The sequence below is a fragment of the Puma concolor genome, chromosome C1 (genome assembly GCF_028749965.1).
Source record: "Puma concolor isolate L17-30 chromosome C1, mPumCon1.1.hap2, whole genome shotgun sequence".
Lineage (NCBI taxonomy): Eukaryota > Metazoa > Chordata > Mammalia > Carnivora > Felidae > Puma > Puma concolor.
Window position 1 is genome coordinate 189,064,289 of NC_141674.1, and position 17,488 is coordinate 189,081,776.

Consider the following 17,488-nt stretch of genomic DNA (forward strand, 5'->3'; position numbering starts at 1 on the left):
CTAAGGTTTACTCATACCATGTGGAACAATATATTTACAAAGCTATTTGTTGTAGCATTGTTTGTAATAGAACAGACTGGACATAACTCAAACATCTACTGATAAGTGATTATATAAATGCACAATAATTTATTTAACCAATAAGCTGTTAAAAACAAAGGAAGAGGCTCTTTATGTACCAAGATGGAATCATATACGATGCTAAGGAGAAAAGCCAGGGACAGAAGAGTGTGTATAGTGTACCATCAAAAAGTCTTTTTTGTTGTTGTGTTCTTTTTAAAGGTATTTTTAAAAGAATGGTAAGGATGATGGTAGGGAGAGGAGAAAAAATATACATCATCGCTTTTACATGCACAGAATATGTCTAGAGGGATCAGGAAGAAACTGAGAGCATTTATTGCCTCAAGAAATAAAACTGAGTAGAGGAGAAGGGAAAGAGAGGAACTCTATACTTTGGTAGTTTTTGAATTATAAAATATGTGAATGTATTACCTAATAAAAATTGTAAATTAAAATTATAGAAAGAAATGAATATTACTGTAAGTTTTTAGAAACCCGAATGTGTACCTGGCAAAATAAATATGGTGTCAGCATTATTCTGTAGTTGTTCTGGGAAGTATATGTGAATCTTTAAAATATCCACAATTTAAAGATTTCATATTGTTCTTTAATTTCTAAAAACTAGATTAGCCCAGAAAGCCAAGACAAATTCACTTATCTGACTAAGGACTCTCCAACTACTGTCCCAACAATACTCTGGTGATTCTTGAGCCAATCTTCATTATGCCACTAAATTTGGAAAACCTTTTCCCAATTTACAAAAAAAAAAATTAAGTATAGAAATGTAAAAAGTTTTCATATATTTCTCAAAAATTTGGAACCCACTACTATTTATCTATACTAGAATCCACCAGAAGATGGTACCAAACAATAACAAAAACTATATGTCGCTTTTTAAAAATTGGCATTTCAGTATTTTATAGTATTTCACAAAAGCATGGTGGTTTCCAGACATTCCACCTGAATGTTACTGAATGTAACACCTGAGTATTACTGAATGTTCTGGTGATCATTTCTAAGACACTGCTTTCTAGAACACTTAGTGGAAGGTTGGTCTTGGAGCCTGGAGACATTCCCACAGCTGTGCCTCCCTTCCAAGTGCCAGAACCACAGAAAAAGGCAGGCGCAGGGGAATTCATTTTACACATTTCTTCCAGAGGAAACCTGTGGCCCCATTTGGCCAACTCTGCGTCAGAGAATCTACTGCTGAAGTGCTTCATATTCCTCCTGGTAGTAACTCTATCAAAAGGAAATGTTACCTGCTTCCACACACTTCTCATCAATCTTCATGTCATCTTCTATAAAAGAGGACAGTAAGGGAAAAATAGAACTTAAAATGTATGAGTTTCCCAACGTATAGGCTTATGTCAGTAAAACTCAGACCACCTTACAATAATGTTACTCTTACAACAAGCATATTCCTTATGCTTGCTCACTTGGAGAGATAAAAAGGGCTCCACCATATTCAATGAAAATCTATGGTATAGAAGGCAACATAACATAAAATGGTTAACATTTTAAAAGCATTGGCTTTATGAATGGACAAATTAGTTTACCTCAAGCCTCAGTTTTCTATCTATAAATGGAGACGGTAGCAACACCTCCCATGTAAGTGAGGATAAACTGAGATAGTGTATGAAAAGCTCAGGTGTATGGTAAGCACTCAATAAATGTTAAAATAATAAATAATAAATAAATAATATATATTATAATATATAAAAAATAATGTTAAAAAATTAACTATTTTTACCTTTAACTAGGGTATATATGAGAGAATAAGAGACCATAACTTTTAAAGCCAACCCCACCTAATATTCAAAACCCTCTACAACATGACCCAAACCCAACTTTGAAGGCTATTGTCCACTTCTTTCCTTCACATATCTTATATTCCCATTAGAGTAGCCACCATCAGTCAGTCCTCTGTACCTTTGCTTATGCTGTCCCCTTTGCCTGTAATGCTTCAAGGTCCATCTCAAACATTAACTAAAATGATTATCTCTGCCATGAACTGCATAGCATTTTCTTCCTACTACCTTGAACTCCCTGCTACTACACATCTATTCTAATATATAGGTGTAATATAATACAACCATTTGAGTATTTGTCTTATTTGCCCTCCTAGATAGTACCTTAAAAGCATAAACTGTCTTGCTACTTTTTACATATTTTACAGAGCTTAGTACAGTGTCTTGCGCAGAATAGGTACATGACAAATTATTTATTAAGTTGAACTGAATTTTCCTTTTAATATGAAAATGGTTAATGTAAATGTATGTTTTGAAAAAATAATTTTTTTTCAGAAAGCACTGTACATCTTGTGCCTACCATAGTGCCCAGCACTTCCTAGGTGAGAAATAAATAGTGGTTTAATAAATAAGTCTTATCATGTTCCAAAAGTGCAAGTAATTATCTGTATAATAAGCTATAATATTATCAAGTCACATAATAAACCTATCACCACCTTCTTACAGACCATATCATTAACTACGGTTTTTAAGTAACATATGCAATATAAAAATTTTTACAAAGTAATACTGTTTTATAGAGGTAGGGGCACAGATAAACAAGTAACATAGCTGCCATTCAATTGCGTATAATTTTTCAGAGATTATATTTCAGATTAGTATTTTATAACAACAGTGAATTTATTAGTTCCTAAGACATAACTAGAGGTTTTATGTTTTGTTTTTTTGTTTTTTTATCAAAGAAAACTACTATTATTATTCCTGTTTTACAGAGGAATTACACGAGTGAATTTCCAGTAACAGCACAAGTAGCCCTGATTTTTCTAACTAGCAAGCCTGGGATCAAAGACAGACACTGATTTTATTCTCTCAAAATCAACAATTCCACACTATTGGCAAAGGGTATGTGTTATGGGCTGATCTGTATCCCTCTCGAATTTATATGTTGAAGTCCTATCCCCCAGTGTGACTGTATTTGGAGACAGGGCCTTTAAGGTTGAATGAGGTCATAAGATTGATTGGGGCCCCAATCCAAAAGGACAGGCAGTCATCTGCAGGCCAGAAAATCTCATCAGAAACCAGACCGGCTGAACCTTGATCTTAGACTTCTGGCTGTCAGAACTGTGAGAAAAAAAGTGTCTGTTGTGTAAATCACCCAGTCTGTGGTATCTTGTTATGGCCACCTGAGCAGATTAAGACAGTGGGCTTGTAACCCACCAAGACCTCAGAGACCCCGCCTCTCCAAAGACCTGCCCATTTCCAGTTTCAGGATTGAGCTGTGGGGGTGCTTAGGGGAGTGCTCTTCTAGCCTCTCTTCCCCTCCACAAGCAGATAGCATCTTGCCTTCTTGCTTTTGTAAGTGTGTGTGTGGCATCATAATGAGTCATCTGGGTGTCTGGGCTCGGAGAGAGAAGTAATAACTGGAGGTTCCATTTGCCTCCGAAACAGAAGCTTCAATCCAGACTACACTGCCTGCAACATCTGGCAATACTCTTACCTTCTTTGGACTTCAATCTTTTCATCCATAAAATGGGAACAATCACGAATTCCTTACAGGGTTATTTTTAAGACAGTGTGTGTAAAACAGCTGACACAAAACAGCAAGCCAGTTTCACAACTTTTATTGAATTTTTACCATGTGCTGCATATAAATGTTATCTCTATTTTCTCCTATTCCTCTCAGTGTTAGGACAATTACATCATGTGTGCTTTCTTTTGACTGACATCTTTTGACAAATTAAGATCTTAGTGATTGGAACACTACTAGGTATATAGGAAGAGCTTAATAAATAGCTAAACTGAATTGAAGTGAATTAACAAAACTATACAAAAGTTCTACAAGACTTTGGAGATGAGGGTTTCTTTTTTCAAATACTATTTCTTACCTTCTTCCATAGAAATTGCTGGATACAGACAAATAATGAAAGTGGGGAAAAAAAGAGAGAGTGAGAGAGAGCACAATAGTTAATGCTACAGTTTTTCAGATTAACTTATAATAAGAAAAGCAAAGTGCCAAAATCATTTAATTAATGTTCTAGGCTTAATCTATAGAAATTTGGTAGAGATTTAGTAATGAAATGATAAATACGTATCCTATAGAAACTAATACATTTATGAATCTTGTTGGAAATGGGGATTTTGCTTCTGGCAAATCCCACTTCCTTCCCTCCTTAAAGTTCTATAAGGGTTGTGTTCTATTCATTTCTGAATTAATGCACTTAGTTTAGAATATTTTAGGAACTCAAATCTTGACTGGAATAAAAGGGAGAGAGGGAGGAAGAGAGGAAGGAAAGAAGGGAGGAAGGAGTGAAGGAAGGAGGGCAGGAAGGAGGGAAGAAAGGAAGGGGGAGGGAAGGAAGGAAGGAGGAATGAAGAAGGGGGAGAGAGGAAGGAAAGAAAGAAAAAAGACAGAACAGCGACAACTTAATTGTGTGAGCATCTTTAGTAATATATTTATGATAGCCATCTGCAAATTTTTCAGTAAGTCTTGTTAAATAAAAGTGCCCATACCTCCTAATAACCTGTTCCTGAGATTTTTCCCCTCTATGGTAACATTAATCAGAAAGATACAAAATAATACTTATTACAGCATCATCTAAAACAGTTAAAAAGAAAAGGAATGATCTAATAATTTAGAAACTGAACATGCTCCATGAGAAACAACCCTATGAAAAGTGACCAATTAAGTCAGTGGCTCCACCCTTGAAGTTCCTGGACTTAGAGATTTGTGAGTATAAGAATAGGGGCTACAAACCATATTTCAGGATGGGCTTTTCCAAAAGTCTAATGTAAATCACACTTAGGCTACAGGAGCCAATTAAACATCAACTAGGGGTCCTACTAGTTACCAGATGCTGATTAGAAGCTTCATTAGTGGGGCCCCTGGGTGGCTCAGTCAAACACCCGACTTTGGCTCAGGTCATGACCTCATGGCTTGTAAATTTGAGCCCTGAATCGGGTTCTGTGCTGACAGCCCAGAGCCTGGAGCCTGCTTCGGATTCTGTGTCTCCCTGTCTCTGCCCCCCTCTCTCTCTCTCTCTCTCTCTCTCTCAAATAAATAAACATTAAAAAAAAATTTTAAAAAGAAGCTTTATTAGCATTTCAATGTGCCTTTGAGAAATGAAATAGGAAACTGAATTAAAGAAGTACCTCAATCTGGTTTGGTAAAAAACAAAAAAAAACTTTTTCAAAACACAAAGAAATAACTAAAATATCACTATAAAGATCACATCATGAAAAATGTTTCTGATAAAATGTTAAGTTAAATAAAAAAGATAGGTGCACCTGGGTGGCTCAGTTGGTTAAGCATCCGACTCTTGATTTCCACTCATATCATGATCTCGGGGTTCTTTAGTTCAAGCCCCACATCAGTTCTGTGCTGACAGTGCACAGCCTGCTTGGGATTCTGTCTCCCTCTCTCTCTCTCAAAAATAAATAAATAAACATTGCCACTCTGAAGGAATTATAAGAGAGTTTTCTTCTTTCAAAAATGTCTCTATGATTGCCATCATAAATTTTCAAGAGAAAAAGAGAAGAAAAACTAATTTTGGGCTTAGACCAGTAATAAAGTAAGGACTTGCCATGGGCCAATTGGTGACACTGACACTGTTGTCTGCTTTAGTCCCCTTGCAGCCTCCCGTTCAGGTCCCTCTCCCTCCCTCCTGGCACCCCCAACCTTACTTCCTTTCGGGGGGGGGGGGGGTGGCCTGGTGAGGGCAATTTCTGAAAGGGCCTTGCTCAGACAGTTCCAGCTGAGCTCTGCCAAGCTGCAGCCCCTCTTTTCAGGTGGCAAGTAGTTCACAAGCTTTGCCACCATGGATACCTTTACTAACCATTCCCCCACTGCCGTTTGAATATTACCATCTAGCGAGGAACCTGCATTGATTAAGTAATAATTCAGTCCCATGTTTATTCATCAAATGCACACACGACTGTTCATCAGAGCTTCTGAATAGTGTGAAATTTAACCCCCCTGTATAGAGCCCACATGAAGGTTTGTGTGTGCAGCCTTGTTCACCAGCATATGTATAATGTATAAGCTAGCTGTAAAGACCTCGAGGCACTCAGAGTTGGGGGGCCATCACAGAAGGTATCACCGACACAGGAACATTTGCATTTTTATAAACTGAAAAATCTTATAAATCCAAAGGCATGAAGGTGCAGAGTAGGATTTCAGATGGCTGCTAGGAGCTTATTTGGGCAGTGGGGACAGTCAGAGATCCTCTCTTGGGCAGGAAGCCAGCCCTGGGAGAGAAGGAGCAGGCTTCCCCATGATGCACACGCTGGGTTTGAGGTATCAGCACACTCACATATGATGGATTTGAGGTGGGTGTGAGGCTGGTATGGCTGAGACCACCAGAACTCCCGCTGCTTCCTATGCACAAAGAAATACACCATGAGGAAAAAAAAAAAAAAAAATCAACTCAGGTTAACTCAAGTGAAATAGATCCAGTGCTTCTTAGAATTCTGCTGCTTCTACCCAAGTGAAAAGGGAGATTTCTTCTCCAAACACATTGTCAAATATTCTCCAAATATACAGGTTTTCTTATCACGTTTTTCCTGTCTTACAGGCTCCTTTCAGAGCAACTCTTAGACTGAAAAACCTGGCTACAGGCCCCAGAGCTTCAGCGACTGACCCATTGGCCCCTGCCTCTCCAGTGGGTAAGCCTGCTTCACCTGGTCTCTGAATCTTCATAGCATGTTCCGGTTCCCCTCCCAGGTTGTTGATGCTCAATCCCTTAGAGCCACGTGGATTTCAATTCCTTCTGCATCCTTTATTTGTGCGCTAATCCAATAAGCCTGTCATTTCTGTGGGCTCCTTGCAAGACCCCTACCTGAGCCTCCTCACTGCTTTCTGCCCTGAGACCATAAGGACTAACCTTGTAAAGCCTTTATCCCTGTTTATGTCAGTCCCCCAAAGCTTGGGTCATCCCTTATCCTCTGCATGTTAATCCCTGTAAGGCTCTGTCCACCACCCACCTTCCCTGAAGCCCTTTCACACACCCCATGGAAGTCGAAGTCAGTCTTCAACAAAGCCTCCCAGACTTCAGCCCCTACTGTGAGTAGGTGAGCCCTTCGCCCTCTTGCTCTAACCAAATCCCAGGTCTCCTGAGGGAACTGCTCCCCTGCATCTTTTAAGAGGTGGCTTGTTTCCTCTCCACTGCCAGCTGTGTGCTGGTAAACAAGCTCTGGGGGAAGGGGAATAGCTGTGTTGAGTAGCTTTTGCTGATTTCTTTCCTGCTGGCTGATTTCCCCAACCATGGACATGAGGAGAGGTGCATGTTTTCATCATTCTTCCTCTCTCTTTCCCAGCATTTCTTTACCCACCCTCACTCTCAGCTTACAATATTCCTTCTTATTTCACTGAGACAATCAGAGAACTTCCACAAGCTCTTGCCATATCCTCACCCTCAACTATGTCCACACAGTCTGGATTCTCTGCTGTTACTATTACTGTTTATGATCCTGTATAAGGCCAACGCCTCTACTTGTATATGGTTGACCTTTAAGCAGGCCCTCTTATACATGGATTTTTTCCAATAAACACAGTACAGTACTGCAAATGTGTTTTTCCTTTCCTTATGATTTTCTTATTAATATTTTCTTTTCTCTAGCTTACTTCATTATAAGAATACAGTATATAATACACATAACATAAAATATGTGTTAATCCACTGTTTATATTATTGGCCAACAGTAGGCTATTAGTAGTTAGGTTTGGGGGAGTCAGAAGTTATATGCAGAATTTTGACTGCATAGGGGGTCAGCACCTCTAACCCCTGTGTTGTCCAACTGCACTAGATCATGTCTCCGTCTGTCTGCTCAAGGACATTGACAACAGCAGTTCCTTTCTTTTTCTCTGTCATAAAAGTTTTCCCTCTCACTGGATTGTTCCTACGAGCATTATGTACCTCATCTAAAAAAGTTCTTTCCCACCACTCCCCTTTCCTCTCCAGCTACTTTCCCATTGCTCTGCTCTGCTTTGTACTAAAATGTCTCATGCCATAATTTCGTCAAATTGCTTTTATGACTGCCATATTGCTAAATCCAATGGTTAGTTCTCAGTCCTCTCTATAGCAGCTGACGTGGTTGGTCAGACACTATACTGTCCTGATTTTCATCCCGCCTCATTGGTCACTCCTCAATCTCTTTTGCTAGTTCCTTTTCTTCCTCTCGATTTCTTAACATTGGCTGGGCCTTGGACCCTTTTCTATTTTCTATCTTTACTCATTCCCTCAGATCTCAAGGACACACAGATGACAGCGTGGGTTCAGATTCAATAACTGACGTTTCAATTCAGGCCTGAATGATTAATAGAGGGAGTTAGAACTATCTTTTTAAGTTTGAGTTTCACAAGTGCTTTTCTCTCTTTTCTAGATGATACGATTTTTCTGGTCTCCTGAGTATTTAAAATGCTTAGGGCATATGGATAAGTTGACTTTTGGATTTACAGACCAGTGTATATGTTTATCTATCTGCTTGTCATTCTTTACCGAATCTTAACTACAATAACAGAAGCCTGAGAAACATTTTATGTCCTGATAGTTCAGTCCTGAGTCCAGGAGTAAGAATTTCCTTACCTCTTCAGAAGGTGGTTAGAAGGAATTAGACCAGCACAGGTACCAAGGTCTGAGATTTTCCGGGCCTGCCACCAGAGGGCATCGTTCTGGTCCACAATCTGCAGGATGTCCCCTTTCTGAAAAGGCAACCCTGCATCCGTGCAGGGGATAGTAGGATCCTCCTGGGGCCAGTACTCGGTCATGGCACGAACATATACCTGACAGTAGGTACAAAATGGTCCCATCAAAAGAACCCTTGCCCATGGGCTGTCAAGACTTAAAACCATTTCTCTACTCCTCTACCTACTGTTACTATCTTTCCTCCCCATACTCTCCGAAAGGGGAACCTGCCTCTTGAACTGAGTCTAAGATCCACCAAAAAAGTGACTTTGCCAACAGAATCTCTTAGTACTGAGAAGTTTTTGCTCAAGTGTTTCCCATTCTTGATATTACTTTTTAACTTCTTGTACTCCATCTCCTTTTATTGTATTCATTTACTCATTTGCCTCTCATGTCATCAATATTGAAAAATGTCCAGAGCGCCTGGGTCACTCAGTAGATTAATCATCTGACTTCAGCTCAGGTCATGATCTCACGCTTCATGAGTTTGATCTCCGCATGGGGTGAGCTCAAGCCCTGCTTCGGGTGAACACGAGCCCCATTTCAGGTGAGCCCTGTTTCTCTCCCCCCCCCCCCATGGTATTCTCTCTCTCCCTCTATCCATCTCTGCCCTCATTCACTTGTGCTCTCCCTCTCTATCTGTCTCTCAAAACAAAATGTGCAACACAGTATTGAACAAATGTTCAACACATTATAGAGGAGGGTAGTATGATACAAAATATTAAGTCACTATTATTGTTATTTGAGGATTTCCTATATGTGATTATGAAGGCTCAGTATATTCTTACCATCTTCTGGCTATTAACAGGAGGGGCAGAAACTGGAACCACCTTGAACATAATTGTACCACGAGACATAGCCTAGAAAATGTCAAAGGGGAGGGGGAGAATAACAAATCACAGAGTTCACTGGGTTATGACATTTTAGCAGATGGAGTTATAACACAATGTGCCCAGTTTTAAGGGTGACATCCCCCACAGGGACTTTTACAAGGGTTCAATAGCTAAATATCACCATGCAGAAGTGGAAATTAGGAAGAAATTTAGCTCAGCTTCTGCCCTGCTATGGGGCTCCAGAGTTCCTGGCCTGCTAAACCCCACTCCGAGGCCTGGCCTCCCCCAGGAACACTCCATCTTGTGACCTTATTCAGCAAGGTCTTCTTCCCACAGACACTGGGGAAGGAGATGAGGTCCTGATCTGACTTTCCCTCCTCAAACTTGAGTCAGTAATTACTTCCCGAACACCTGTTCCTGTGCCAGGCAGCCCAGTCTGATGGGGAAGAAGAGGGCTCCCAAGTCTTCTGGGGGGATGGACAAGCTCTAAGCTCATGGTGGTAAGGGGGTCCCTCAAACATTTTGAGAAGACAGAGAACCTATTAGACTGATGGAGAAGGCAAGATCCTCCTGTCACGTGCACTGTGGCAGGTATTAGAGATCCAGAGAGGAACAAATGTCCCTCAGAAATTTCACAACCCCACCATCCTGGCTCTGAAGCTGGCACCAAAATGGCTGAGGTGGAGCCATGTGTGTCTGCAACTGACAGTCCTTAAAGCTCATGTGCAGCATCTTATAGCATGTGGTTTGCACAATGTTCTGGTGCTTAGTATATTCCCTATAATCCCACCTCTCACGTAGTCCCTGAGGTACATCTATGAAAATTTAGGGTTCCCCCCAAAACTCAGTTTGAGAACCACTATGAGAAATAGTAATCCATGTCAGCCCCCACACTTGGGGTGTGCATGGGGGAGGTGGGGGGGCATACCACTATGGCTATGACAGCTGGACTGTGATTCAGGCAAAGGTTTGAAAAGTGGAAATGGGACCTAAAAGAAACCTAAACCATAAACTGGTCATAAATCCCCAGTTTCAACCACCAATGACGGTGGGCAAGACAGGCAAGGAATTTCCCCTCCCATAGGGTAGCCTCCCCTGACATCTTTTCTACCCCAAAGCTACCTCAAGGAAGACGGTGAATAGATTTCAGCTGTATAAAAATGTTAGGGGAGCAAAGGTAATTTGCTCAGGTTCAGACACTCCTCCAGAGTCTCACTCTGGCCACCCCAGCTTCAGTTTCCCAAGGAGCAACTCAGGCAACAAGGAGCCTGGGCTGGGGGGATTGGCAGAGCCTTACTGAGGCCAAAAGAGCAGCTTGGCAAGAGAAGTCTCCCAGCAGAAACAGAAAAGGTCTGGGGGTCTGGAGAAAGGACCAAACCCCCCTCATGTTTCAGCACACACACCATGGGCCAGACAGGCTCAGGTCAGCCACAGCATTGCACTGAGTCGTGGAGAAGGCAAACAGAAGACTCTTACCAGAATATGGATCACTTGCTCAGGGTCCAGTCCCTCAACTGAAACTCCATTCACTTCCACCAGTTTGTCTCCAGCATATAACAGCCCTAGGCAAACAGGAACACAAAACAAAGGAAGATACAAGGAAACTGGCAAAAAATAGAGGTAGCTGTACCAAAGATTTTTAGCAAACTCATTAAGCCAAGCATGCTCTAACATTTAAACATTTACTCTGAAATAATAACAATAATAATACAGGCTGGTTATTCTGGAGTACACCACCACCAAAGCACAGAGAATCGCATTTTATACCTCTTTACTGGGTATTAAGTGATGGTGATATTTCTATTTCTGCTAATCTGATGCTGTAAAATGAAGATATCATGAGTAAATGATAAATGAAAAGGAAAGGGGAGGGGCATTCTTCAAAAGAGGAAACGTGGAGAAACATGGGGGTTAAGATCAAGCCTTGAGAAGTATGAAGTAAACAGTGGAGTTGTCGGAGGGAGAGGTGAGAAGCAGGATGACGTTGTGGAACAGAAACCACGGGTGATGAACACTTCAAGACAGTTACGGTCAATGACACCAAATGTTCTAGAAAGTAAAAATAAAACTGAGGCCAAAGGAAGGGCCAATGGACTTAACAACTAGGAAATCCTGGGGCCACTGCTCTAAGAATGTTGGGGTATGAAGCCCATCCCGTCTCCAAGGCCCTGGGAAGTGAGGACATGGGGCAGCAGGCACGGAAACGCAGCCGTGAAAGGAAGGAAATTCAGTTCACTGGTAGAAAAGGCAAGCAACAGGCATTTCAAGGTGGAACAGAGCCTTGTTGCAAGCAGAAGGACCAGGTGAAGGGAGAGAATTGGGACTATAGAGCGGACAGACCCGGACTTGCATCCTGAGTCTAATTGAAAACCGTGCATACATTAGTTACCTAATCTCTTTGAGTCTCAGTTTCCTCTTCTGCAGAATGGCCTGATAATACTTAGCTTGGTAGGTTACCACAAGAATGGAAACTGAGAGAACATTAATATGGGGCCTCAGTGAAGGAGGGAAACAGGATTTTCTGGAATATTTATTCCCTCCTTCCTAGTAACCAATGCAACGCACAGAAGCCCTGACCTTGTTTAGGAAAGCTGGGTTTCCCTGGAAAGAAGACTAAACAAGTAATGGTTTCCTATTTCTCTGGTCACATCCATACTCTGCTGCTCAGCTTACCACTTCTCTCGGCCAGCCCTCCGTGGATGACTCTGGCCACCAGGATATCCCCTGTCATCTCGTGGCGCTTGATGGTAGCTCCCTGGAGAAAGAGTGCAGTGGAATCCCTCTTTTACCTAACATGACCATTTTTCTGGTGGCTTCCCTCAATATGCCTCTGGTCTGGTCAGAAGAGGATATTTATACCAACCAGGGCCATACCATGCCATCAAAAAGACAAGGCCATTCATTCAACCTTGGCCTATCAAGGTCTCTATCCAACCACATAGATACAAAAGAATATTTAGATCCTTACAAAGATAAAGAAAGCTATCACCATTACAACCTAATCAAAGAGACTTCTTAGAAAATCAAATTAATGCCTCACTTAGCTTCCCATCATAAAGAGAAAAAAACTTAGATAAGTACATTGGAATTTAGTGAAATGTATGTACCTCAGAGAGCCAAACAACAAATATAATAAAATAAAATAAGTCTTATTTCTCACAGATTTTTCAACAAAGAAAAACACTAAGCAAAAATCTTTCCTAGAGAAAACATGATAATGTATCATGTGTTTAAAGCCACAGGCAAAAGTTGCTAAGACATGCTTCAGCCATTATCTTGGATCCCCTCACATTTTCTGAATGCCTCAAACTATACTGCGACTAGAGACAAGAATATTTAACATTATATTAAATAACTACTAGAGATAATAGAGTTCACAATCAACCCTTAGTTCATAATTAACCCTTGGTTCACAATTAACCATGGTATAATTCTAACGAAAAGATAAAGTGATTTCCTTACCAGGGGCTGTTGGTTTTTCACCAAACAAACAATCCTCATTGCTTCCTCACTGTCAGGGATGTTGTCTGGCAATGGGGGGAGAAGGGGCTCAAAATCTTTCTGAGCCACGGTGTCATGGGCACTGAGCAAGGCCTAGGAACAGAGAAGGCAAGGTGAGTGAACGTCACACGTAGGACATACGCATTTAGAAGACAGGGAGCCAATACTCTGTCCAAGACACCGCCACCATCACTACTACCACAACAACCAACACATACACACTGGCCTTTTATGTGGATTAACTCAGTCTTCACCATAACTCTGTGAGGCAGCTATATTTATTGTCCCCGTTTTAAAAGAAGCAAGGCAGGGAGAGGTTAAGTGATACATAATATATTCTTGCATTTCTGCTAAAATGTGTTTTGTCACTTCTCATTTCCTGCAAATCCATGTAATCCATGGTGCTCCTACAAGCTTGAACTACAGAATAACTTTTGTAATATTTTCTCTAATTAAAGCAGAATGGGGGATAGTGATCAAAACATCTTGCTGGTTTAGTTTGTCAGTGACTCCCAAGGGCCTATGAGGAACAGAATGAGAAAAAGTAGCTTCCTGATTTAGGGTATGAGCAAACAGTTCCTTCTAATGGCCCATTTTGTTCAATTTTTATTTCATTGGGTGGGGAAGTAGTCATTTGATAGCCCAGCCTGAGATTGGAGGACAGAACTTCACTGGAACTCAGAGAAAATTCTCTAGGGTTATCTTGTAAACTAAAAATTTGACTTATAAGTTCCATTGCTCCAAATGCAGACCTTCTCTTAAAATTCTCATCTGTTGATAAAATGATCTCAAATTCTGTAAGTGCTATGAGATAGGTTTCCATTCTGCAATCAAATGTTTTTTTAGTCAAATGTTATTCATATACCTCTCATTGAGTTTATCATCCTTATACTATATTTTCCAAACATCTTCATACACTTTATCCAAAACTTAAAATATTTACAAGGAAGTATACTACCCTGATTGTCCCCCGGAACTTTAGAGGGACAATGGCCTTGTAGGGGGGCAACAAGACACATGGAAAGTTCCAGATGTCTCCTCATAACTCTGGCAGGTTTAGCTCCATGGCTAACAACACAGAGCCAGTCACATCTGAGTCCCACATCTTTAAGAACAATCTGTTGGTCACCCGTGTGCAGTAATAGAATGTCTATTCAGAAAGTGCATTTTCTGTCACATTTATTTCTTCTTCCCAACTTTGCTTATGCACCAGATGGGCATATCTTATCTATTTTAGTAAGCACTTGCCTTAAAATGTGGAGCCTGGAGGATTTGTCTCAGTTCTTGGGTCTCAGGGGATTTAGGAGTTTCACGTAATATCCCCACTACCTGGTTGGTAAAAAAAAGTGTACACTGTAAAATTTTTTAAAATCTTCATCACCTAGTTAACCTCACCCAGGCTGGATAACAGATATAGCACATTAACCTAAGACAAGCTGTTATTGAAATCTTTATTTTCATCTTTAAAGTCGGGGCCCAGAATCTTTCCTTCATCATTAAACTTTACTACAGCAAGTTGAATTCAAGATTTGGGGTAGATCTAAACTTCAGTGCCCCAGTCCTGGCATATTACAGGCTTGGAGTAAGAACTAACATGATTTTGTCATATCATATGTACCAAGGCAATTTCCCTCTAGTGGCGCTAAAACTGTTTGTTAACATGAATGCTTTATGGGCAGGTTAAGGAACCTGAGTTCCCCAGGTATTTGAGCCCAATCCTGTGGATGTTCCATCAAATGGAAAATGGGAATAGTAGTTTGTATTTTAGGACTTACTATTTCATTACCAATTTTAGTGTTTACTGCAATAAAAAATGTTAAACAGAATAAATTCTGATCTCTTTTCCGTGGTTTAGGTGTAGACCTGCTTTCTGATAGGACATGAGACCTTTAAAGACTTTACAGAGCTCTATAAATTCTCAGCAGTTGAGCCTCATTACATACAGTCAAATGAAAATAAATAGTTTACTAAGCTTTACCTCCGTTCACTACAATTACAACAATAAAATATCATATGTGTGTTTTCCTGGGAATAACCGAGAACAATGTGAATTATTGATTACTGGAGTGGAGGGTAAAGTCTTTCTTTTTTTTTTAATATTTATTTTAATACAGTTTGGGCAATAAATAATAAAATAGATTACACTTTTTCATCCATTTGATAAATATCTATTGAACATCTACTATGTGCTAGGTACTGTTTTCAGTGATACAAATACAGTGCCAGACAAAAATCCCCATTCTCAAAAAAAAAAAAAAATCCCCATATTTTTTTTTTTTGATGGTGATGAGAGTTAAAAAGATAAATAAAACAGGAAGGTGGACAGGGAGGGGTTGCAATTTTAGGTAGGGTGACCAGAGAAAGCCTTAGTGCGAAGGTAATATTTCTATGGAGACCAGAAGGAGATGAGGAAGTAAATCATGTGAGTATATGGGCAAGAGCATTATTGACATATGGCATAGCAGTGCAAAAGGCCTGTGGCAGGTGCATGTTGGATAAAACCACCACAGGGGTTAATCTGGCAGGAGCATAGTGAGCAAGGGGGAGAGCAGTGAGTGTTAAGTCAAAGAGGGAATGGGAACTATATTATGTTTGACTATCTAAGAACTGTGATGTGTACACTGAGATAGGGAGTCATTGGAAGGTTTTAAGCAGAGAAGTGACATGATTTGACACCCCTTTCAAGAGGAATTCTTCAACTACTATGCTGGAATAGACTATGGGGATGGGGGGGGGAGGGCAAGAGCAGGAGACCAGGGAGGAGGCTATATTGCAGTTATCTGTATACGAGATGATGAAGGTTTCTATTATGTGGCAGAGTGGAGGTGATGAGATTCTGGATATATTTTGAAACTGGCCCTGAAGAATCTGTGGTCAGATTGGGTATGAGGTATGAAAGAAAGAGAAAGTCACAGATAACCCCAAGGAGTTTGGCCTGAGTACTACAAAAACAAAGGTGTCATTACTGAGATGGAAAAGGTTAGGAGAGAAGTAGCTTTGGGTGTGGGGACCATCAGGAGCTCATAGGCCATGTTAAGTTTGAAGGGTCCATTAAACATGCATTTAAGTACAATGGGGAGAAGGCAGTGGGTATAAGAGTTCAGGCAAAGAACCCCGCTAGAGATATAAATTTGGGAAACACTTCTATAACAACATTACCCAAGGATTACATGGGAAAAACTGAGCCTAAGATTTAGGAGAAAAAGAGAGAAATGGACATATGCTTAAAATGCCATTTGTTTGTTTGTTTAATTTGAAGTGCTGGCTAATTTTCTCCCTTCTATTAAAGCTCAATTAGAAACACTTATGCAATACAAAATCATCAGTCAAACTCTCCCATTAGGTCCTTAATTCATTTAAATTAACAGTGCAAGTAAAATGGCTTCACGTTTAAAGCCCTATTCTTCTGTGGATTAAAAAACCACCTTACCTCATAGGATAACGTCTGTGCATGAGTTGTGGCAGGAACAAGTTTCTTTTCTTTAAATTCCTGGAGACAATCATAAACCTGCAGAAGGGCAACGGTGGGAGAATGACCTATTGATAACGTGACTATTAATGTTTCAGGCTGAAAGGTCTGCCAAGGGGAGAGACAGGCCGGGCCACGGTGCAAGCAGTTGAGTGGCTTGTGTGACTGGCCTTTAATAAGGTGTCTCTCACTGTCTAACAGATATGGGCTCAAGTTTGGTGGTTTCAATGCTTCAAGGGCTTAATTACTGGCCGCCACTAGAAATTGGTCTTCCCCAGCCACCATCACTGGTAAAAGGAAATTCAAACTTTTACTCTTGCTATATTGACAAGTGGGTTTTCCAGGGTTGGGACCAATAGGGATTTGAGGCCAGAGACCTGTAAGAACCTCTGTGCCAGGGCACCGGCCATGTGGCTTGGGGTTCAGCAGAGCGTGTGAACAAGAGGCCGGGCACACTATATGTGCTTATTGCTCTCTGTTCTCATCTTCCATTTGTTTCCTCTTCCTCTCTTAATTCTCCATTAAACCTTCATTTATAAAAATTTCAACTTCGCCTCTGCTGACCCCAGGAATTTTTTCCACAGCAGGATCTACAGTTGGCTGAGTATGCCCAGGCATGCTCAGCTCTGCAGTGAGGCCTTTCTTATTTTAGGAATCTGGTTTCTGTTACAGGTGGAGGGATGAGGCCCAAGAGGCCAGTTAGGCCCAGCCTTCTACCATCTAGATCAGGGATGACAGTGCTTCCTCATGCCGCCCCTGTGCCAAGTGCTCAGGTTTACCCGGAAGACACAAGGCTGATGAACTGAGGCAGGGCACATGGGGAACACACCATCTGCACAGGTGAGCAAGGGAATCCCTTTAGTGACAGGAAAACTCCTGCTTGAGCTTAATCCCAAGAGGAAAACATGCCTGATAGGAATCAGGTTGGGCTTTTCCTCCCAAGTTTTCATGAGAAAACTGACTGACGGGTAACATGGT

General features: G+C 40.8%; 1 protein-coding gene across 2 annotated transcripts in view; it reads right to left on the reverse strand.

The window, feature by feature from the left end:
* MPP4 (MAGUK p55 scaffold protein 4) overlaps positions 1–17,488 on the reverse strand; it is a 44,143-nt gene that overhangs the window by 16,051 nt on the left and 10,604 nt on the right. The window contains exons 4-13 of one of the 2 annotated variants that reach the window (XM_086719285.1): positions 16,472–16,549; positions 14,290–14,370; positions 13,003–13,134; positions 12,214–12,295; positions 11,017–11,102; positions 9,496–9,567; positions 8,609–8,805; positions 6,338–6,402; positions 3,914–3,931; positions 1,320–1,358 (exon numbers count right to left, since the gene is read on the reverse strand). In XM_086719285.1, coding sequence (XP_086575411.1) covers positions 1,320–1,358; positions 3,914–3,931; positions 6,338–6,402; positions 8,609–8,805; positions 9,496–9,567; positions 11,017–11,102; positions 12,214–12,295; positions 13,003–13,134; positions 14,290–14,370; positions 16,472–16,549 — 850 coding nt within the window. The remainder of the gene's footprint in view (positions 1–1,319; positions 1,359–3,913; positions 3,932–6,337; positions 6,403–8,608; positions 8,806–9,495; positions 9,568–11,016; positions 11,103–12,213; positions 12,296–13,002; positions 13,135–14,289; positions 14,371–16,471; positions 16,550–17,488) is intronic. The other variant, XM_086719286.1, reaches the window with a different exon arrangement.